This window comes from Pagrus major, chromosome 22, assembly GCF_040436345.1.
Source record: "Pagrus major chromosome 22, Pma_NU_1.0".
NCBI classification, from domain to species: Eukaryota; Metazoa; Chordata; class Actinopteri; order Spariformes; family Sparidae; genus Pagrus; species Pagrus major.
In genome coordinates, this window is record NC_133236.1 from 29305478 (window position 1) to 29329250 (window position 23773).

The 23773-nt window shown below is 42.5% G+C and overlaps 2 protein-coding genes across 4 annotated transcripts in view; one reads left to right on the forward strand and one right to left on the reverse strand.

The window, feature by feature from the left end:
• Positions 1–1966: 1966 nt before the first annotated feature.
• Positions 1967–20961, reverse strand: elp3 (elongator acetyltransferase complex subunit 3). The gene is made up of 15 exons (XM_073492287.1): positions 20552–20961; positions 19797–19896; positions 19425–19563; positions 18929–18999; positions 18602–18665; positions 17935–18003; positions 17175–17329; positions 13407–13568; positions 13124–13250; positions 6882–7075; positions 6107–6197; positions 4472–4537; positions 4125–4352; positions 3808–3889; positions 1967–2903 (listed from the first exon to the last, which is right to left on the reverse strand). Exons 1-15 carry the CDS (start codon positions 20571–20573, stop codon positions 2812–2814), a joined length of 1662 nt encoding a protein of 553 aa, XP_073348388.1. The 5' UTR covers positions 20574–20961; the 3' UTR covers positions 1967–2811.
• A 60-nt stretch (positions 20962–21021) lies between these two features.
• LOC141017586 (kinesin-like protein KIF13B) overlaps positions 21022–23773 on the forward strand; it is a 38559-nt gene continuing 35807 nt past the window's right edge. For all 3 annotated transcript variants that reach the window (XM_073492283.1, XM_073492284.1, XM_073492285.1), the window contains exons 1-4: positions 21022–21101; positions 21217–21313; positions 22246–22328; positions 23375–23468. In XM_073492283.1, the coding sequence (XP_073348384.1) occupies positions 22259–22328; positions 23375–23468 (164 nt within the window). In that variant the 5' untranslated portion in view covers positions 21022–21101; positions 21217–21313; positions 22246–22258. The remainder of the gene's footprint in view (positions 21102–21216; positions 21314–22245; positions 22329–23374; positions 23469–23773) is intronic.

Sequence of the window (23773 nt, forward strand, 5' to 3'; positions counted from 1 at the left end):
TGATGTAAAACTCATACTATGCAGTTTGATGGATAGTGACCCAGTAAAATAAGCCTTCATAATAAAAACACTAACATGAAATAACTATGGTCACCTTGTGATGAGTCGACTCCTCGGTGGTGTCTGTGGAGGTAACGTCAGGAGAGATTTGAGACAGTGAGGCGAGCTCACCTGACCTCTCTGCTCCCGGCTCAATGAGGTCGTCTCTGACAGATCTGTGACCTTTACTGGTGTGACCGACTCCTCACGCTCTGCTGGCCGGCCAATCCCTCACTGAGACGACCTTTGACCTCTGCTAAAGAGAGTTTAGAGGAATTTATGGTCCAGAAGTTTTGGGCTGAATGTTACAAGTACGGAGGGGAAATGTCTTCATGTTCATGATCGGCATATTTGGGTCTGATGAGGGATTTGGGAGATTATATAGGTTGAGTTTCCTAAATTATGGTCTTTTATTGTGAAATTCTCTGTTGCCACTGAGCTACATGGAGGGCTAGCAGCAGTTAGACGCTTCAGAAGGTGCTAACTTGTACTGCAGAAGACTTTTACACCCTTCAGCCGAACTGAGGACGGTGGATTCAGTCGCCCGTGTCTCAGAATGTGAATTGCATTAGAAAGGGATCAATATCAGTGTACATATGGGCAAGTGAGGATTGTACTGAGAGTAGGCACCAACTTAAAGTGTAATTATAAATGTGGAGTACCTCAGTGCCAGTGTGAGCTCCACAAACTGAGGCTTGCAGCAGTGATGTCGGTTTGAATCCAACTTTACTACGAAGGCAGAAAAGAGCAAGTCTGCAGGTGAAAATTAACTTAACTATTAAAAATGGTAAGTTTACCTTCTGACTGCAAAAGCACCGGATAGCTGTACTATTTGTTATACTAAGAGTATAATAACGATGATGATAGTGATGACAGAGACTTCGGGGAAGAAGCCAAGTCAGTAACGAATCAATGAGACATGAATACGTACAGACAGAGAGAGAGCAGCTCAGTGCATCACTGGGAATCCCTCAGATTAAGAGGAATCATTTTAACTATACTAACGAGAAATACCATTTATTTTCACTGTATGTAAAACTGTATTTAAAGTGGTGACTGCTACTGATATCTGGCATCAACAATACAGTACCCAGTCCAATCTTTTAAGTCACCTGGGACTGATGAGACATTATTAACAACAGTGAATTTAACTCCAGTAATGCAAAAACCTTGGAGAGGAGTAGGATCTGTACAGCATCACACCCCCAGATCCTTTTCTCTTCCTTTACTCGGGTAATTGTTGTCGACGGGTGGTGTAACCTTCACCTGAGCAGAGTTTAACTGAACTTGCTACACTTCTGCTCATGTTGCAGTGAAGATTAGACCCGACTCTGCCTCCTCTACAGCACGAATCAGCTCGCCACAGACAGAAAAGTCCTTTCAGATTTCACAACTGATAGCGGGAGTGAGCAGGCGTGGAGAGAAAGCCTGATTGTGGCCTATTCCTCAATGCGTCAGGACTGCAACACCAACACACAGCGCAGCACAGCACAGCAGAGTCACGACACAGGGGCCGCATCCAGGAAATTACGCATGGCCGCTCAGCTTCAATCGCTCCCGTGCGGTTGGAAATCTATATGAGACATAGGTCGTCGCATGAGCCTTTGGCACTTTATTGCCCGCTATTTCTCAAATGACAAAGTCTTTCCAGGAACAGTGTGACTGAACACAGCATTCAGTCAGCGCTGAAAGGACAGGTAACTGATGAGGACGTAATTGGAAAAGCTTTATCAAATGAGCCAGTAAAACACTCTCATAGGGCAATCGTCAGAGGTCTCCTGCGAGGGCTGACACCCTTGACATTGGGGAGTACATTACAGGAACCACTCGTATGATTTGACCTTTTTGGCTATTCTCTCATTCAGGGTTTAATTATTGAAATGTCTTTTCTGCAAAATCAAGAACTTCTCTCACAAAGCAGGACACGAACAATCTGAAACAGACTTTATTCTGAGACAAAAAATGGTCAAGTGATGTGCACAACATCTGGAATTTACCAGAATACAGGAAGCCTAAGAATGCATGACAGAAAAACAAGAAATAGGATTAACTGTGGGGCTTTAAAAAGCAATTTATGTAACACTAATATTCAATTTCCTGCCCTATAAATCAAAATTGAGCAATTACACAACGGCTGCCCAGCGAGGACGTTTCCCCGCTGTTCATTCATCCACTGCCAACCATTAATGAATACTTGGCTCATAATGGGGTTTCTATTTAATTGCGACATAAACATGATTAACTCAGAGCGTGATGCTGAACAGGTTTCTCATCCCGGACGAACATACACAAATTATTTAAGAGACACCTAGACATACAGGCGTGAATACAATAAAAATGTCTCCGCAGGATCGTTCTCACTTCTTGTCGGGCCGCATCAGTACGGCTCGCTGATACAGAGTTAGCTGGTAAGGCATTGGTGGCACCCAGTTGTTTCAATATGGGAAGCTAAAAATGCTAAGATGCTATTGTTGGTGGGAAAGGGAAACTTTTCTTTTAACGCGTCAGCAAAAGAATGTTTTTGTCTTCTTCCCAAGTAACTTTACTTTCATCCTTTCACCCTGTCACACCTTCCCCTCATCTACATGAAGTGGGAGGAGTTACAACTAGATAAAAAGCAGGGACTGTGAGAACAACCCAACTATTATCTCCTCCGATGCTGGAAAGTTTCACTGAAAGAACTGCAGAAACTGTGTCCCCAAGAACATCGTCTTGATAAATAAAATAATTTGTGCCGATGCATCTGCTGTCCAGATAAGACACGGTCCGGGTTCAGTCATTTCTGGGTTCATACAGGTCCTTCACCATATACGGTCCCTCCAGCTCATAGCCCATCTTCCTGTAGTAGTTCCTCGTTCCTACACCTGCAAAACACAGCAGAGAAGACAACAAGGTGTTCAGTGTATTCAAAGTGTCACAGCCACTGGTGGAAAAACTAAAAACTTCAACAACAATCACAACACATGTATAAAAGGGGTGTCATATCGCCCAGGCCTCGCTGGTAATTCACATTTGGGTCTTTGGTCAGAACCACATCAGTCCACTGTCAATTTGCTGAGTAAACACTTCGAGCAGCCACACGACAAGACCAGAATGATGCATAACATGTGAATGAACTATTCTAACTTTAACATTAATTCAACGAGTGTTCATTGTATTGCATTGACGTATAAATCTGCTGTGTTTACCTTGATGAAATGACACCACCTACAAAACAACCACACACACCTTCACACACCAGTTGGGTCCATTATAACCTGTTATTCTGCTGGTTTGTGTCCTTTTACCACAGCTCGTAAAAATCCTCTCAGCACAAGTGCTGTTTTATGTTTTATTTTTGAAACGCCGCCGGCAGTAAACGGGATGTGATGTGACCGTTCACACTGTAAGATACAGTAAGAATTAAGACTGAAAAAGCATCATCATGAGGCAATTATATAAACAGCTTCAAAAAACTATTTTTCTGCCTCCATCATCATCGTACTAATTAACTTCTGAAAACAACATCCGCCTCTGGCTGCAGCTTCGTGGTGCTGTGCTGTGTGTTCACATCGTGCTGCTCTGCACCATCCACAACAAAATGACTTCCTGGAGTATTTCTTTCTTGATTTTTTAAACTGCAGTCGTCGTGCCCCACTGTGACTGAATCTGCCATTTCAGAGCGATGAGAGCAGCGATGTGAGCGGCTGAGACCTCTGATCTATGTCTGAAATAGATATTTGATTGGACGTGCAAGGAGAGGAGAAATGATGTTGTTTTGTGCCTCACCTGAGATTACAGCCAATTTGCTTGAGCCGTGTTCATCTCTGGCAATTCTCTCCGCCTCCTCCATCAGCATCATACCAAAACCCTAAACGAGAAGCAGGGAAAGGAGGAAATAAAGGGAGTTTAACTTTGTGAAATCATTTTTCAGAACACGTTTGTAGTTAATCTCAGTCTTTTTTTCTGTTCTCTAAGAAAATACAGGCCGGCAGTGATGTCTTACAGAGTCGAAGATAAAACAATCAGATTCACAGCAGGTAGAGGCGTCTAAGTGTTTGGGTAAATACGTCATATCTTGAGTGTGTGTATGACGGCGTAACCACCTGATGCTGGAACTTGCTGGGATCTCGGCTGCTGACGGGGACGACGCTTCCGTACACGTGCAGCTCGCGGACGATGGACACGCCTCCTTTCAGCTCCGCTCGGAAGGACTGTGGAGAGCAGCGACGCAGACGCAGCAGGCCGATCAGGATGTCCTGCTCAGGGTCCTCGTAGGAGAGGAAGGTCTCCCAGCCGCCGTTGGCCATGTAGTCCCTCCGCACCAGCTCCACCTGAGGACAAACACGTCTTCGTCAGTGTATGGAGAGGTTGTACACAAAAAACAGCATTTGATTGTATTTTAAGACTATCAGTGTACTGAGCGATACGACTCCAGGATGCTGTCCGTTACCTGGTAAGGTCTGACTTTGTGGTGGATCTCCTGAATGCCCACTTCTCTGGTCCTCACGTCTCGACACTGCACACAGAGAAACACTCAAACATATCAAACCTGCTTAGAAACTCAAAAACTAACGTTAATCTGAAGGCAGTTTAAAGTATGAAACATACATCGTTTGTTTAGATTTCCAAGAAACTAAACCACATTTTACTACTATTTACTGTCAACAGCCATTCAGTGTATTTAAATCTCAACATAGTAGTTTTCACTGTTAGCGGCAGGGTCCGCCACCACCGCACTAGATTTAAATTGCCTTCACACGGACAAGAGATTCACAGGAAATGACGCAGAACGAAATCCAGTTTTACTGTTTTTTTGTTTTATTTTCAGCTCTACAGGCGTATTCGAGCTAAATTAACTCACTGCTAAGGCTAACCCACATGTCCTGCTGCTGCCTCACTTAAACAGAGTTAAACTGGCATAACTCATGGTGGCTTTTATTGTGAAACAGTCACAGGAGACACTGACGTTAGTGCTGACGGTGATAATCAAAAATGTTTCTATAAAACAAAATGACTTGCAGAGTGTCAGGCAGTGAGGAAACATTCAGGAGCAGCCATGAGGGCTGTTAGATGAAACGCTCCAGGTGACAGTCAGCACACCTCCAACTGCTCAACAAGGTAACCACGTGTCCTGCTGTTGTCTATATACGTACTTGCGCCGTGTGCAGAATGAAATCAGATTGTTTGGCTGCGCTGTAAATGCACAAAGTCGCTCGCTGCCAACAGACTTCTGGAAATTGTAATATTACGCTGCACCTGCTGATACCAGGGTAGCTGTGGGTCATGACAATTCATCTCAGGGCTGAATAACCTTAAAAGCTTTCATTTATATTGATGAACTGCAGTTCCTTAAGAAACATATTTGTGAAAGTTGCATTGGTTGGAAAAGTTTTGAAAACCTCAGTGGTTGAATAAGATGCAGTCTGGAGAATATGAGATGCAACATGTGAAGTAAAATGTAAAACATCGCTGCGGCGGCTCAGTCTGTAAAAGAGATTTCATAAGTGATGACGGATGAATAATGTGATAAAAATGAACTGAGAACAGAAGCAGACCCACGCAGAAACTTTTAATAATGGTGGTGTTGGGCGAAGAGCCTGATGTTATTTCTGCCTGATGGTTTGAAAACGCCCGGCTCTTTACCCCATAGGTGTTTTCTGATTGGTCTTTTTATCCTGAGGCTGTTTTGATGGAAGTTGTCAGGTGGTCTTCTGCCTCATATACTGTGTGGTGAGCCTGTTAGGTGCACCCCGGCCCGGTGTTTTCATGCTGGATGAATCCTGCTCCATCGACTTTCTCCATAAATTCAATAAATGTGCGAGGCGTGGAGGGGAGCGAGCTCCAGTCCTCCACTCCAACAGTCCTTAACTATACGTGGCAGCTTCTGTAATCTGTCATCTTACTCTCTCATAGCAATGAATGCAGATTCTTCAGTCAGCATTTGTCCTGTTGGCAGCCGCCACCACCTGAGTACTGCGCTACCCGTTTGGATCACATCCCAGCTGGGAAAGTCTATTAGCTCCCTCACTGGAAATAAGCTGACACGGTGGTTTTCAGTCTAATAGGAGAAGCCCTCGAGTCTCACCTCAGTGCCCATGTCCTTCATCCTGGCCAGCGCCAACTCTCTCAGGTTGCCGTGCTCCACTCCGGAGCTCACCAGCGGCATGGGGATGTCCCTGATAGGTGGTACAAAAACAGGAAGCAGGGAAAGACGTGTGATAGAGAACATGATGCAAGAAGAGTTGAATGTTTGTTCCTGACTAAAAGTGTCTCTGAGCAGCTGTGAAAAGATCTCAAGAGGAAACTCTGAGTTGGGAACTTTTAGTGCGGTATAGGAGACCTCCTGTTGGCAGGAGAAGAGCCGAGGGCTTTCCTAAACGGAGGCACACGCACAAGAAGCTCACATCAGACAAGACTAAAAAAAACGATGAGACATACTTTTCAGCTAACTTACTGCTAATCTAATTTAACTCTTATATTTTAAAGCCCTAACATGAACAATTCTTCTGTTGAAACACCTTAAATCACTCTGGTTGTTTGGTCACTTAAAGGAAACGTCTGGAGGAAACTTTCAATCTCTTCTGGAATAATTTAACAGGTTTTAGTGCCCAAACTGAATTAACTTGCGAGGCAGCTGGATTCGTGAGATGATGTAATCCTGCCAGGCTTCAAGCCATCAAGCCATGTGCTTGTTAGGAATTACTGCAGCTATAGGCCGGTTCAGAGGAGACAACCAGCGAGAGAAGCGCCTGCCGAGGAGCTGAACGTTAACGTAGCTGCTGCTTTAGCATCAGTCGTATCAGAGCTGGAGAGCAAAGAACAGCACTGAAGGCTCACATCCGACCCATTCATCATCTCACCTCTGCACACGGTACACTCGTGTCCAGGGCGGCACCAGTGCAAGGATTCGGGCCACCAGGTCCACCAGGGCGCTGGGCGTGTAGCTCTTGTACCGGCCCGTCTTCCACAGCTCGTAAAGACCCGTACCTCGGATCACCAGCGTCGGGTACAGCTTCAAACCATCCGGCCTGAACGCCGGATTCTCAAAGAACTCCTGCAGGACACACAGAGACCCATTTAACAAATCAGAGCGTTAATCAGTTTTCTCTTTCTTGGGCAACCATGCTCGGTCCGGACATGTTAAAGGAACAGTTCACCCAAAATTTCATTATCTATTCGCCCCATGTAGATGGAAAGTGGTCCACAAAACATTCCTGGATTCACAGCAAAACAGCATTCACACATTCCCCAAACAACCTGAAGTAGATGGGGACTTTTAAAACATAGAAAACAGGGTTGACCCCTAAAATAGCTCCACACAGCTCATCTGGTGTAAATCCAAGTCTCTTTAAGCAAAGATCTTCACTAAGCTAAAAGCATAAGCGCGTGCCCTGTCTGGAGTGAATGCCAAGGCTTCACCGCACACAGAAGGTGTAAATTATGTCTTTTCAAATTCAGTTTTGGATCTCAAGGCTTCCAGAGCGCTAGTCTCCCCTATGGTTTCCCCCATAGTCCCCATCAGCATCCATTGTTTAGCACAATGCTGCAGCACTGTTTTACTGTGAAGCTCCAGAAATGTTTTGTGGACTTCAGAAGCTCACCTGTCTTTCTATCAGCATGGAGGTGAGTAGATAATGACTGATTTTTAATGTGTGGCTGAACTGTTCCTTTAAAGCAGAACAAAACCAGAGTCACTGTTAAAGTTTGTTTCTCATTAGTCTTCTGAACTGGCGTCCCCGACAAAATCTGAAGTTTAACGCACAGTAATTAAGCATCAGCAGCAACAATGAATTATCTGTTTTATTACTCTTTATAATGAATGAAGTTTACTGCACACGGCCGTATCTGCAGTGTTACCTAGACAGATGTGTAGCTTCTTTAAATGTAGAGAAAGTAAGAAAAAGAGAAAAGTGACAGGAAATAAAAGTGGTTGTAAAGAAATACCCGCAGAGTTTATTTCAGTCACGTCATGGCTTTTCTCACACGCCCAGACAGCATCGACGAAAAGGTTCAGAACCCTTAATAAAAAAGGTCCATTTGTAAAAGGTACTGACTTAAACGTAAAAGCAGAAATCCGCTGAGAATAAAGCAGATATCAGCAGACAGCACCGCCATGCTCCATGCAACATTTTCTGGTGTCTAGTTTAATGCAGTGAAGGGAATCAGTGGGATTTCCAGTCATCCTCCTCCCCCCTGTGCTGAATATCATGATCAAAACCGTGAAGATCTGGAATCGAGGCACATTTCTAAAATAGGACGCATTATCAGTATCTCACAATCTCCCTCTCGTCACAGCTCATAATCACAGGAGGACACGTCCCACACGGCCCTGCGCTAAACCTAAAGGGAGGGAGGTGGGGAGTCGATCTGACAAAATAACAATGCTTAAAAAAAAAGGAGACTGTATGCCAATTTTTCACCTTCTACCATTTTGGATGACATATCAGAGCTCCTGTTGGTCGGTGGAGAGGAACCCTGTTAAGGATGCCTCCCCTGGGACGGGGAGCATCTGTACAAGAGAGATAAGTGAGAGAGGATCTCAGGCTGGGAGGAAGTTGTAATCGAATTTCATTATCAGGACAGCCACGATAGACGCGAGGAGGATGCAGCGTTCTCCTGCTGCTGCCCCTCAGCGTCCTGCCGATCCTGAACTGTTCTTTCGTCAAGGCTGACCAGGAAAAGTACATACAAGCAAACAGATGACGGATGAAAGAGACGCATGATTGAATAAATGTGATGAATGCAAACAGACAAAAATAAATAAAAAATAAAGAATATCAAGAGATCCCTGCTTCCAGAAGAGCTGCGCACTGAGACGGCCTGAAGGGAATTGTTGTTTCTCGTTTTCACGGACATTGTTTGAAACCTCAGCTGCTGTTTGCATCATATTTGCAGCATTTGCTTCCCGTTCTCATCATATATATATATATTCTATGGATACTGCAGCCAAACACAATCTATGAGCTTCATTCGGTCAGAACACTTTTCCTTCTTAATCCGTGGACGGGTCACAGGGCAGCGTGAGTGGGTTGCACAATTATGGCTAAAATTATAACCTCGAGTATTTCGCTCAGACTCAAGATAACAAATATTCAGACCGACTTTTTCATCCACTCAACAAATTGTTTTATTCCCCTTAAACCCCTCATGTATAGATCTTTATCTTTATTATTTTATCATCTTTAACATTAATAATAATCCAAACTATGTGTTCCCACTCATCATCTGTGTCCCTGCGTCAAATTCATATTCAATACAACCAGTTAATAAAGCCGCAAACAGGAACTTTAAACATGTTTACACCTACAGAAGTTTGCCTTTGATTAAATATTACACTTCATGAAACTTAAACATAAATGTTCAAATCTTCTCATCTTATACGCCGATGTATCATCATCTTAAAAGGCTGATACGTCTGAGGTGTTGCTTCTACACACCCAGCAGACAGAAAGCAACATTAACAATCGTTTCAAGTTGTTTTTCTGGACACCTGATGAATTCAAGTCCAATGTTCACTCTCCTTTTAGCTCTGTTTTTGAGTCTCTACCAACTCCTGTGGGAATTATCCGGCTCTTTGGAGGCCAAATGCTCCACTACGTTCACCAGCTAGTCTGCCTGCTGTCTGCTGCTGGGTGGGTAGTTCAGCGTGTATCTCTCAGGGCTGTGGCTGAAGATGCCACCTTATCAAAATAAGTTTACCTGTGAAGAGCTGTGAATGGAGCAAATTATCTTCTTAGTGTTGGTCATCACATAAATAATACAACATCTTTAAATCAATACAAATGAATGTTTTTCCACAAAATGACTGTTACACGCACAGTTTATATCATGTTTGCTGTCTTCTCCTTCTTCTTCTCTGCCTTGTAGCTACATCACTAAGCTTCTTTGTGCATCACCACCACCGGCCTTAGCTTCATGGTGCATCTCATCTGTGTGCACGACACAAACAGAGTAGGAACCCGCTCATTACAACATTCCTCCACATCTATACGAGTGGTCAAAACTCCACCGGGTGGCGGTACCATCCTGGACTTACACTAACTTGTTCAGAATATAAATGTGCCCCGTGATTCTGAGGTCCAATTAAAAAATCCTCCCCATCTCTTCTGATATTTCTCCTCTACATCCACTTCCTGACTTCCTTTAGAGCTGCACCCTGTGTTCAAAGTGTAGCATTGAATTTTTATGGATCCCAGGAAAAATCCACAGATGCTTAGTTTGGATCCTGGAGCGAAGATGTTTAAGAACCTGCATATTTTCCCCCCCCACTCACCAGCACGAGTCGTGACACAGAAGATTAGATATGATGAGGAGGAGCAAAGGGGGAGCTGCGTACGAGCTGTATCATCTGAACATGTCAGTGTGATCAGAGAGGAGGGGAGGGAGGCTGAGAGGGAGACGGGAGGAGAGGAGATAGTGACAGGAAGGACCGAAAGAAGAAAGACGGTCTGACAGAAGAGAAGCGTCGAGTGAAAAGTTACGAGCGGAGAAGAAAAAAGATAAAGTGAAAGATAATAGAGACACGAGTAAAGCATGAGGGAGACGAGGCAAACAAGGAGACAGGAGGGAGAAATTATTGAGACGGCTCACTGGGAGAGAAAAGACAGCAGAGACAAACAAAGAAATACAATGCAGGGAGGGGAGGAAGCGTTAGACGAAAGCAAAGAAAGTGACTCTGAGGGCCGAACACACATTTAGTCTGCTTCCTCTCACTGTGCCGACCTGCTGCCCTCCACATTACCATCAAACACACACACACACAGAGGTAATGTAACAAATCTGCAGGAGGACACACACTCTTCCTCCACAGCGCACATTTATTTTCTGTAGAAAATGAAGCACTCAGAGCTGCTGATGTTCAGCAGATTAGAGGTGTCCTGAACACCTTCATCGCTAACAACAACACACAGAAATAACTAAGACGACGGTGAAATCTTCTTTCAGTGATCACACAACAAAACTGTGAATCACATCTGACATGTGGTCGGCAGTCGGGGAGATATTTTGGTTTCTCTGCTGAGTCTCGGCTCATTAAACATCCATTCTGTCTTTCCTGCCCCTCGCTGATCACCGTATAATGTATTTTAATCCCAGTCTAACCGATACATCATTCAGTGGTCGCGTGTTGAAGCTACATCAGCCTGTGTCGGCCCATAACTAACAACACACTGCAGCATGGACAGATATGGTTCAGGTACATTAAGAAAAGAGTCATTAGGTAGTTTGTCCACCAGAGAGCAATGGCAGCTTTATCTTATCATGTTTATATCAAAGAAATTACTATACGGTGAGATATTATCCACTTTTATTATCCACTGATGTTACCTTTAATCTGTAGAGCCTCTCAGAACTGCTAGCATGGCTGTAGGCTGGTTGTTTAATTGTAGACAGCGCTAAGCTAGCTGTTTCCCCCACTTAAAGTCTTTATGCTAAGCTAAGCTAACCGTCTCCTGGTTCCATCTTCATTCTTAATGAGAGCATAAACACGACAGCGGTTAGAAACAATGAAGACAATGTGTTTATTGCGCAGATTTAAACTGAAATGCTACTTTCTCAGTGATTGTGTCTTATATTAAGTGTAATGAGGTAGTTTTTTTACTAGAAATTGGACAAAGACGACTATACTTGGTGAGATTTCTTTAGTTTTTGCAGTGCTATCATCTATCGTCTAGCAATTACGCAAAAAGAGCATATTTTAACAAAAGTCACACTAGCAGCCGGACGTGTTTTGTCATGTCCACATTAAAAAAACATTTCTTTTTGGTGTCTCCACGAATGAAACTGTTTTTGAAAAGCTCAGTTTTCCTTCGTGTGAACACAGGACGACAACTGAAAGAAGATAATCGTTTAAAACTGTCAAATACATTAATTTCATCGGTGAGCCCCTCTGAGCACCTGAACGCTCCGTCTCTTTTTGTCGTCTTTGCTTGATTCATTTTGAGCTCATTACAGAGAAAATCAAGGTTTTTAACTTGTTCACCTGCATACAGCCCCACTGTAATGCAAAGCCCCTGTGAAGCACCACACTGCCAGTAATCAGAAACAGCAATAAAAAATAAAGGAATAACTGTTGCTGGTTTTGAAATAATGAGTGACATATTTTGAGAAGAGTCACAGGAGGTGCGTCAGTCTCACCTGAACTAATTAGAAACATCTTTTCTCTTCCTTTGTTGTGTTTTCAATCACTTGATTTCTGTTTTATCGATGTAAAAATAAACCAAATGAGCCTCAAACCGAGGGATCATTTACATCCTACAGTCAGCCATGACGGGAAGGAGCACCGTCTGCGTCTGCGACCTCACATCATAGCTGTGTTTCCAATCAGAGCTGTAAAGTGAGCCTGCTGTTGAGAGACATCTGACAGGATTTGAGTCACATCACAGTTGAGACTGTCACGACTTTTCCGTTTCTATCTTTAGATGCTACATGTTACTATACCACTCTGAGATAAGTAGTGACGACACGCCCTGACGCCGAGCAAAGGAAGAGACATGATTACTAATGTCACAAACAATAAACTTAACGATCGACTCGGTGCATCACTTTACTGGTATTATTGTAAGTCTGGAGCTTTTACTCACTTTGTTTCTCATGAATCACCTACTTCAACTTTTTCTCTCCCAAATTGCTCCTTTAAATAAGTTTTTTCTTTTTTAAATACAAATCTAAAAGAAATATCATCGAGGCGCTGACCGACCACCACTCAATGACTCACTCAATCAGTTCTACAGTTAATGCTATGCACACCGTATATTACGGTTTATTTACAGTGTAGGACACCCATAATAATTACTAGTTTTAGGAGCACAATGCTATTCTGTGGGGACAACGATGGTACGCCAGGGTAACTTCTAATTAAAATTACCATGATTAAATGATTGAAATCAAGTAAACCTGATTATAAAAACACTTATTGGGGAAAATTTCCCCTGAGCGACTCAAACTAACCCACTATTACAACAACAAATCATTTTTAACTATGCTAACCCTGTTGGACAGCTGTGTGGTGATACAAATGTCCAGACCAGAGACCAGAGACGACCAGCTCAAAGTAGAATTCTGTATAAACGTTAAAAAATAAGAAATGTTTGTGAATGCTTACGATGAACTGCTCCACATCCCTCTCCATGCCCACGTTAGGCAGGTCTGGCATCATGTGGGCGACCACTTTGAAGCCGGCGTCCTTTGAAAGGTGGAAAGACTCACACACAGCGCGCACCGTGTGGCCTCTGGGGGAAACACACATGCACACACACAGATACACACAGTTAAATTATAAAGCCTGAAGGTTCAGTAATCTGTCATCACACAGCATCAGCCCGGCTCACATCACATCACGCCTTCTTATCTCCGTCCGTCACTTCGCTCCACCCTGACCGACTGACCTGTTGGTGTCCCGGGCCACATCTTCGTACACGCTCTGGACTCCTATCTCTAGCCGGGTGCAGCCGTAGCCCAGCATGTCGCTGAGGTGTCGCTTCAGGCAGTAGTCGGGTCGCGTCTCGATGGTGATTCCCACACACTTGGTGTTACTGCGCTCAGAGTACCTGCAGGAGGAAACGGTCTCAGTCAGCTCTGTTTATTTCACTTCTGCTCATTATATCTTCATATCGTTCCTGCTTGGATGCAATAAGGTTTACTTAATTGAACTATTTAGTCTAACCGATGTAGGAGTGCTTTATACACTGGGATCATTTAGCAACATCAATTTACATGCTGGGAGTTTGCACGGCTCATTATCTAGACTGTTAACACTAACCTCACATTAAGGATACAGTTACACAGTGAGGCAAACAGATGAGAACAAAACTATATGAAATGGGACATTAATGAGTGTTGACTTTGTGTCAGAAGCAGGTTAAACACGGAAATGATTCAGTTATTAATACATTCTGACTGGTGATAACATGTTGATGTCGTGTTCACGGTTTGTTTCGCTCCGTGTTGGCAAAAGAACAACAACAACAGTTAATGTGAGCTTAAGTTACTCATCGGTCTGTGGTGGTGGTCGGGGGGAGGATTGAGCAAAATGTGTCAGCTGTGCACGAGCATTTGCACATTGATTTGAGAGATCAACCACGAGGGACATATACATTACTATTTAAAGAATATTAGGTGATATATCGATATCAGAAGTTTTTACTCCCTAATATTGGTATCTGCAGCAGCGATGGGCCGGTTAATGTCCTCTTTCAACCCAATATTTAAAAAGGAAGACTTAATATATACATGTATTACGGTTGGGCAAATTGTTTGTGTTGTTTATCAGATATAAAATGCAGAATTAGTGCTTATATGTTTGCACATCGTGTCACTAAGCACAAAATATCTTTCCATAAACATATTTGTCCATAAAAAAGCAGTTTGAACTGTGTGTCGTGTGTCAAGAGGCTCATTAAAACTGTTTCAATGAAAACTATTATCCTGCTTTTCTGACTGAAGAGGCTGTGAAGCTGTAAAAGAAACAGCCAGATGTAGTCAGTGACTTTATTATGATCCCTGTCATCTCAAGACAGATTCTGACCTTCATCAAGTCTGAGTTTGCTTCTTCTAAACTTATTTGAGTCACTGATCAAAAAAATCGCAAAACAAAACAGCACCGAGCGAACAGACGCGACTCGTCCCGCCACAGCAGCCAGCTGTCATTTGCTCCACTCCAGCTGCTCCAGTGACCATCGGCTCTCCTCACGCCAGCTAATATTCCTTCAGATTCTGTATCTGCTGGCAATAAATGTCCATCTTTTACAGTCTGCTGGCTGATTTACACCAATTACAGGAGTTTATGCTCCACAGAGGATGATCAGATTGTATGAGATGAATCAATAAAAAGTCTATTATCTCAGGTGATTATCTGGAGGCATCTCGCCGCTGTGATCAGATCACGAGCCGAGAGAGCACAGTGAGAAAACACAGACGTGAGCTTCATGCACGCACGCTTTCTTTGAGACGCAAACACACATCACAGATATCACAAACACACACACACACACACACACACACACACACACACACACACTCACACACACAAACACACACACACAAGGAAGTGGAGATAAGAGCTGTCCCCTGTCAAACCAAGTGCCCTCCCCTCCACAAACGAGGCAGGAGCCGCCACGATTACTCCAATCACAGCATCTTAACGAAGAATGCTGATAGCAGAGCAGGCCAAATTCAGCCTACACACACACACACACACACACACACACACACACACACACACACACACACACACACACAAACAAATGGGTATAGACACACACACACACACACACACACACACACACTGGTCTCTCGGGTCTTATCGGACTTTGGGGAATTAAAGAGCCCCCGCTGACAAACAAACAGCCTCAGCCCTGTGAAAAAGCCATTATTTGGTCAAATTGTCTGTATGTCGTCTTCAACAAATGGCTATTTCTACTCCAACTTTCATTCCTTTCCAACTCATCTGAAAAGTTGCTACTCATCCATACTGAGCAGATGCACCTGCCAATTTCATTCAAAGCCAGTCTAAACTCTGTAAGTGAGAAATCAATGGAAGTAACTGAGGAGGAGTAATAGAGAGCGGCCGGGCTAATGTTCCTACTGAGTCCTGAATGGGTTCATTCAATGGTTTTAATATACAGAGATTATCATCACACGAGCTTCCTACAGGATGTTGGGTGAGAAGGTGGAGTGACGTGAATGCAAACACATCAAGGTGCGAATGTTGATAACAACATGGTGCAATACTCTGCATGTTGCACAATACACACAGAACGGAGATGGCTGGCAATTCTTTAAGTCATTTATCAAGAAAAGATTAGAAACATCTGTTGTAAAACAGATTTCTCTCTTTTGTCTCACTGCAAATTCTGTATCTTTCCGTTCTGATCTATTGGCAGACAAAACAAGAAATAAATAAAATGTCTTCTTATGCTCATGTAAATGGTGATGGCTGTTATATACAGCTTTCTGAAAAATGTATATGTATATATAAATAAATGTGTATGTATAGACTTAACTTAGGGACTCAATGATTAATTGTACAAAACCCACAAATTAATTAAAAACACCCACACTGCCTTGCAAAATGAGACCTTATACCTCACATATACTTTTTTTTATTTCAAGGTGATTTAAGTAAATCTGGATGATGTCACTCACTGTCAGAGTCGCTGGCAGCGGGTTAAAATATCCTGCAGAAGATGAAAGCTACATGACTCAATGTAGGGGAGAAAAAAACCAAATGGTAGAACAGCTCTCTCTGGTGGAGAATAGTGTTCAACATATGGTACCGGGCAGGTGTTTTTTATAACACATGGGATGAATAGGATTACCTAGTGAGAAGAGATGAACGCACAAATAACCACCATCAGACCACACTGCAGAAATACTCTGTTACAAGTAAAAGTCCTGCACTGAAAATATGATGACTAAATTCAGCAAATAACATCACTTAATTTATGAGTTGCACATCTGAAACTGCCCACAATGAGTCCCCACGTCCTTAAACTCCATCTCTGTAGAGTACGAAAGAATAATAAGGAAAATGTAAAGTATTACTTTTAAAGTATCAAAAGTAAAAGTAGTCAATGCCCCCCTGTGACTATGATGCCATTATATATGAGAGCATTAGATCATTATGACTCGTGCATTAATGTAAAGGCAGGATTTTGCTGATGTAGTTGGTTGAGGCGGAGCTCATTCTGAACTCTTTTGTGTAAGATTGCATTGATTGCATGTAAACTTGCAGTATAAACAAGTGATGCAGTTCTGTGAAAGGACCCCCGTCAATAATCATAATATATAATGTTTGCCATCTGGATGTTGTGGATGTTGTAGCACCTGCCGATGATGTTGTTGTTCTGTACCAGGCATTTTTATATGCTCAAAAAAGATGTAATAAAATCTGAGCTTTAAATGTGTGTTCATTATTTTCATGGTGGATTAATCTGCTGATTATTTTCTCCACTGATTTGTTTCGGTTTCTTAAAAGTTCTGGAAACAGCGAGAAATGCTGTCACAGTTGCCCAGAGCCCAAAGTGACAAGTGCTTGTTTTGTTCAGCCAACAGAACAAATTTAACATCACAGCAGTGTCTGTAGTGTGACACGTCATTGTAATGGGACACAGGTGGGAGACACCTGTAGGATGAAGCCCTGAGCTGCTCTGTACCTGACAGCCTCGGCCACGTTGTTGGACGTGTGTCCTGACAGGGCGTCGTGTAGGTTCCTGATGAAGTAATCTCTGTACTCCTCGGCCAGAGCCATAAAGGTCCCGCCCATCACGATGAACTCCACCTTGTCCACGCTGTGGCCCAGCTGCTTCAGCTGCACATCACACACAACACACACACACACAAGGCTTTCTACAACAGGTAACACTGCAAGTTGGTAATATTGAGACATTTTACTGGCTGGAATTGAGAGTACAGTTAAAAACAGAAAAAGTAAATTAAAGTATGACAAAGTTATTACAGTTGATCCTGATATCTTCTAATGAACAAACTGGAATTTAACTTTAAGCAGTAACTGCACAAAAACTGACTTCCAATAGCCAAAACTCAATGAAAAGATGAGCGCAGAATCAACTGTTGCTTTAATGAACGGTTTTGCTCCGCTGCATCTGACTAATGTGGCCATCATTCTAAATAATGGTGTAATTTGGGTCGGGTCCTGGCAGGCGAGTCAAAGCCACGACACTCATTACTGAACGCTGAATATATCATCAGTGGTCGACTATAACTGCACAGAAGCTGATTTGGGGATCTGGCAGGTTCAGCAACATGTTACCATGTAAACCAAAACAAATGTGTGAAGCCACCAGATTAAATGGATTTGTTTGTGAAATGGTAATATTAAAGCAAAGCAACCAAATTAAAGGGGCCGTTAAAAAGACAAAGAATAATGTGTGTTCACTGCAGAGTTACACTGACCTGCTCAACCCGATGTCTGGTCTGAAGGTAGGGGTCATAACGTGCTCGGATTGCCCTCATGGACGTTGGCTATCGGTAAGAGGGATGAAAGTGATTCACAACAAACATAATAATAATTCATCTTTAGGCCTCCAGTCCTTAAAGTCAGTTAAAAGCCCCAAAACAAAGTTGGCTTGACTTTGCTCTGACTTGAGAAATTGGATACTGACTGTAAGTAATGACAAAGTAAGTACACAAATACAAAAAGTTACGTTATCGACTTATTGTATATACCATACCACAATTCCAATGTGTGAATATTATGAGTTAAAAGTCCATTGCTCTTTGAAAGGGTATACTTGTATTATAATGCAATTATACTATCAAAACATCAGTGACATAAAATGGTCTCAAAATTAAGATAATATTGTTTACTGCAATTATTTCTAGGGCAATAAATCATTCAACAAAAAAAGTAGTTATTGTGACAGGCCTAGACGAAAGCTGCTGCAATAACAGTGAGTAATATATCAAAGTAATGGACAACAGCACAGTCAGTCGGGGGAATTTAATGAGAGGTAAGCACATTTTATTCAGAGACAATCTCAACCAGAAAACACCTAAACGCCTCTAAAACAACAGAATGGTGGCCTTGTTTAAGAACTGTGGTAGAATGAAACTAGCTTACCTCATAGCCGGTGTAAGACTGTGTGGAGTACTCAAAGTCTGAGTCTGGTCCACCAGGACAATAGCTGCCATTGAAAAATAAAAAATCAATTTATATGTCACAAAAAGTGCAACAAAACACCTTCAGTGCAAACTAAACTCCCTCCTGAGGGTTTTCCATCGTACTCTACTGGAGTTTTTGTCCTTTTACTTATATTTATATTCCATAAATTAACATGAACTTATTCTGGTCACATCTAAAGTTGAAAATATCGAAAGTCAATCTTAAAAAAATGTAATTATTGATCTGCAAAAAGACAAAACAAAACAAAAACAAAGCTGCACTTACACGCAGATGTTGCCTGTAAAGCTGATGTGGGGACATCGGTGTGGTTTGCACATCACAGCCACAACTGCGATCTGTGATGGAGACAGAAGAATTAAATATTTGTATGATTCTTCTTTTCTTGAGTGATAAATTGGTCATAATGTAGCTTTTATTGGCCCCAATGTTCAAACTTCCCTAAATGTAATCCCTTTCATGTCTCTTTCAGTACGTTTTAGTTTATCTCTTTATTTAAGATCAGTGTAAACACAAAATAAAGCTGATAAAACTTTCACCCTGTGACGTTTTATAATTATCAGGATAAGAAACGAGGTCAACATCCATGAGATGAGACAATCACACTACACGTCTTGCAGGAAAGTTACATCTTGTGACTTCATTTTCTAGTCTGATATTACTTCAAACGTCTGTTGACTGTATGCTTACAGCCTGACGGAGCTTAGCATTAAACCGCTGACCCCAGGTTAGCGTGACAGACAGGAACTCGAGTGCTACGTACCCCGCTGGCAGTGCGGATGGGTTTGGCCTTTAGTTTGGGCACCAGAGCACGACGGTACTGTGGTGGGACGGCAGCGATGATGTCAACCAGTCGAGGCTGGGCTTCAAGTCCATATTTAGCTGAAGTCTTTGTCTTTACTCTTTTGAAAACAGAGAAGAAGAAGAAGAATTAACAGCACAGACTATACATGGAAGTAAGAGAGCATCTTCTGAATCATTTATAATCCTGGATATAATAGAGATGAACTAAAACATAGACATGAAGTATATAATCTGTACACAACACGAGTTTCCATCCATAAAACGTAGTGTGTAGTATGAATTCAAGTGAACGATTCCCAGGAGCTGAATGTCTATACTGGTGAAGACGTACTTGTTGAGGTTGATGTCTTTGCCGTCTTCATGGGCTTCAACCAGCTGCTTGATGACATCAGCAATGGTCATCATCATCAGCTCAGCCCGGCTGAGATCACCTGACAGAAAGCAATAATCAATACAGAAACATCAACATTTTGAGAGTAGTTCAATGAAGACACCCAGTTCCACACCATGAAGTTAGCTTTAAAAAATAACACTGAACTGATCTCATGTAGCACACTTAATTTGACTGCTAATGTGTTATGTATTTACTTTAAAACTAATATTTTAATAAGATAATTGCCTTTTTTCCAATAGCTTCCATGTCATGCGACCCAGTGACTCCGAACCAACGCCGAATTGTGTAACTACACAGGCCACATAAGACAAATATCTTTTTATTAAATTTGACTGCTTCTTCTACTTATTATGAATATTTTTATCAAAATTCAGCAGTTTTTTCCAATAGCTTCCATGTCATCCCACTTTAAACCACCTTCGCATGCTCCTTGTGCAGCTAATGTTGTGTAGATAACACACGTGTCATCAGTAAGACCAGTTACGGGATGAGTTGTGTATTTAGCATGTAGTGTTTTCAAAACAAGACCAAACCAGAAACACAGTTCAGCTCTTACACACAGTTACATCTCTGTGATCGTCTTATGAGACGGAGACAGGCTTGTAGTTAGCATTAGCAACAAGCTACAGAGCGCATTAGCAGTTTAGAAAAGCCATTTTTAGACATTTTAAAACACTTTGTCAGACACTCACTCTTTTTCTTTGGCTTCCCCATCTTCTCTTCAGGCACACTAGTCCGGTTTCCAGCAGGAGGATGTGGGTTTGAGGAGTTACATCAGTGCTTTACAGTCGACAGGCTGTCAGAAATAGTAAACAACTCCACGTTGCGTCGACACACGGCTTTCTGCCGTACGGCGCTCGAAACTGTCGTAAAATGGCGTAAACGCTCCTTTTCCCCGCACCCGTATTAAACTTTACATTTCCAAACGCTTCCGGGTTTTTTCACCGCTTTTATATCAGTTTAATCAGTTTTACGTGAGGATATTTAGTTTGTTCTCCCTCCTCTGAGTGAAAAGCACAGACTTGTAATGTCTACGGATCCACGCGGTGGCGCTGAATCCCTTCCCAAAGCAAAAGGAGTCCAAGTGTGAGCCGAGCCGAGCCGAGCCGAGCTGAGCGCGACTTGGAGAGCTCGGCAAAGCTCTCGGTAAATCCCCTGAGCTGCGGGGTGACACGGCTTGACCGATCCGTGCGGGAAGTTTCAGGGAAACGCAACAGGTGGCGGAGCCGCGGGGAGTGAGCAGTAAGTGTTTGCGGGGACACAGCGGGGTCACGCGGCGCGCTGTACCCGGGTCAGACGCGCCGATCCGCGGGCGATATGAACGTATTTGACCCGTGTTGTGTTCGCTGTCCTCCAGCTCTCGTTAGCGTCCCGGGCTAGCTGCTGCTGCCGTGCGGTCCCTGAAGGTGCCTCCGCGCGTCGGACGGGGAAACAACTGCGCAGCGTCTCACACGGTTTGTTCTCAGCTCGTCTCCACATGTTCAGTTGTTTTTAGCTCGTTTCTGTCTTTTTTTATTTATTTATTTATGTATTTAAAGCGTCTGTGAGCAGCGGGAGTCAGAAACACTTGAATCCATGGACGCGTTCAGGTGTAATTCGGGATCTGAACACCTGTTTTTAATGGATTTTTACTGCTTCTTCTGTTTTATATCAATATTTATTATGAAAATTCAGCATGTCATGTGGCCCAGTGACTCCAAACCAAAGCCGAATTGTGTGACTAAATGGGAAAAATAAGACACATGTCTTTTTATAAAGTTTTACTGCCTGTTCTTTTGTATATGAGCAGTTTTTATCAAAATTCAGCAGTTTTTTCTCAATAGCTTCCATGTCGTGTGGCCCAGTGACTCCAAACCAATGCCGAATTGTGTGACTAAATGGGACAAATGAGACACACCCCTTTTTATTACATTTTACTGCTTCTTCTATTTTCTATGAATATTTTTAATTAAAATTCAGCAGTTTTTTCCAATAGCTTCCATGTCATTTTTAAGTACATACAGTTTATTTTATTTATTTAACTTTTTTCCCTTTATTCTCCCTCCCTTCCTTTTCTGTGATTTTGCCTGTTTTATTACTTTCACTCTTTAACTTGTAATAACTCATTTAGATTTTTTATGTTTCACATTTTATGTCCTGTTCTTGTTTTAACTCACCGTAGACTAGACTTCCTTGTGTTTGACTTAACTGTTGAGTGCTTATTCAGTAATATTGTCTTCCTGATCTTTGCTTGATTGTCAAAGCACTTTGTAAACTCTGTTTTTAAAGGTGCTGTTATTTTTATTTTTATTATTATTATTATTATTATTATTATTATTATTATTATTATTATTATTATACAGAGGGTAATTGTCTTGACTTGTTTCCATTCATGCATGCGCTGCAGGTCAGGTGGCACCATGGACGACAACAGCCTCAATGTTGCCAATGTAAAGGTCGCAGTTCGTGTGCGACCAATGAACAGGAGAGGTGAGTGTAATGTCACACACGCCTTGTGACAGTCACTGATAGAAGTTTTCACCAAGCAGCCACTCATTAGTCTGTTTTTCACTGGTCAAACAAAGGTTTTTTTTTAACGACTCTACCCAGCTCCAAAGGGACTTATCAACACTGCAGCGCTCTCTGTTTGTGAAGTCTGCGTTAATTTGTAGTTTTCAGCAAACAATAGAGGCTTCATTCCAGTGTTTTCCAGGGTTTGTTTTCCCTGTCAGCCTCTGAAAAGGTCTATTTTGCCCCACTTTGGAAAAGTTTTGGCTGCAGTGGCGTGGGAGTGGAAATGTGAAAATATGGAAGGGACGGTGACATCACTTCCTGACAGAACGGGGACTATAATGAATGTACTGTGACATGTTTAATTCACTTTCACTGAACAGCTGAGCAGGACTGAAGCTGACAAACTTCCTTAAACTTCCCTTTAATTTCAGAACAACAACTCTCAACATGTAGTGTGGAGGAACTCATGATCCCTGCTCCAGCAGGAAGCGTCAGGGCTGTCTCCGCCTTTAGAAAGCTTACGCTCGAGGTTGGAATGAGGAAGAGAAGTTGCGACCCTGCTTTTCCTTAGCGTCTGCTCAGGGAGCAGTCAACTGGTTGTAATGTTTGCACAGGCGAGTCCTGGATGAATCATCATTAATAAACCTACTTCCTGCCGCTCCATGTTGGGCTGTTGGTGTTATGATCACGAGGAGCTGGCACACACACACACACACTCTGTGTATGCCACCTGTTGTCCTGTGATGACAGTTGTGTCAGTGACTACTGAGGAAAGTTATGATGATCAGTGCGACATGCTCTTTACACCACTTGAACAGAACATTACAAGTATTTGAGAGCCCTTTTACAAAAGCCATTTTGTTCACTGTACATTTCACAGAAATGACCACAGTAAGCCCTCTTCACCCGTCAGCAGTCCTGTACCGAGGGAAGAGCCTGTTTTTCATGTTAGTATGTTATTGTCCCTTTTCTCATTAACTTCATTAACTTCATTAACTTTATTAACTTCTCTTCCAATCTAGAAAAAGAACTAAAGACAAAATGTGTGGTGGAGATGGAGGGGAGCCAGACCGTTCTGCATCCAGCCATCACCAACACAAGCAAAGGAGACCCCCGGTAAGCTGCAAACAGTTTCACACACTAGTTCATCACGTTATCATCTGTTTAATGCAAAACCATTCAACTTTTATAGATTAGTCATTTAGCAGTGCATGTTTTATTTTATTTTATTTTTTGCTAACAGGGCTCGACACTAACTTTTTACACTGGTTGCACTGGTGAGCCCAACTTTTTCATTTAGGTGCACTGAAGCAGATTGACTGAAAGTTGCTGGGGTGCCACTCAGGACGGTGCCTGACAATTTTAGTAGTCAGAGTCTGGTCAAACCCCACAAAGGGTGCATGTATAGAAAAGTCACTATA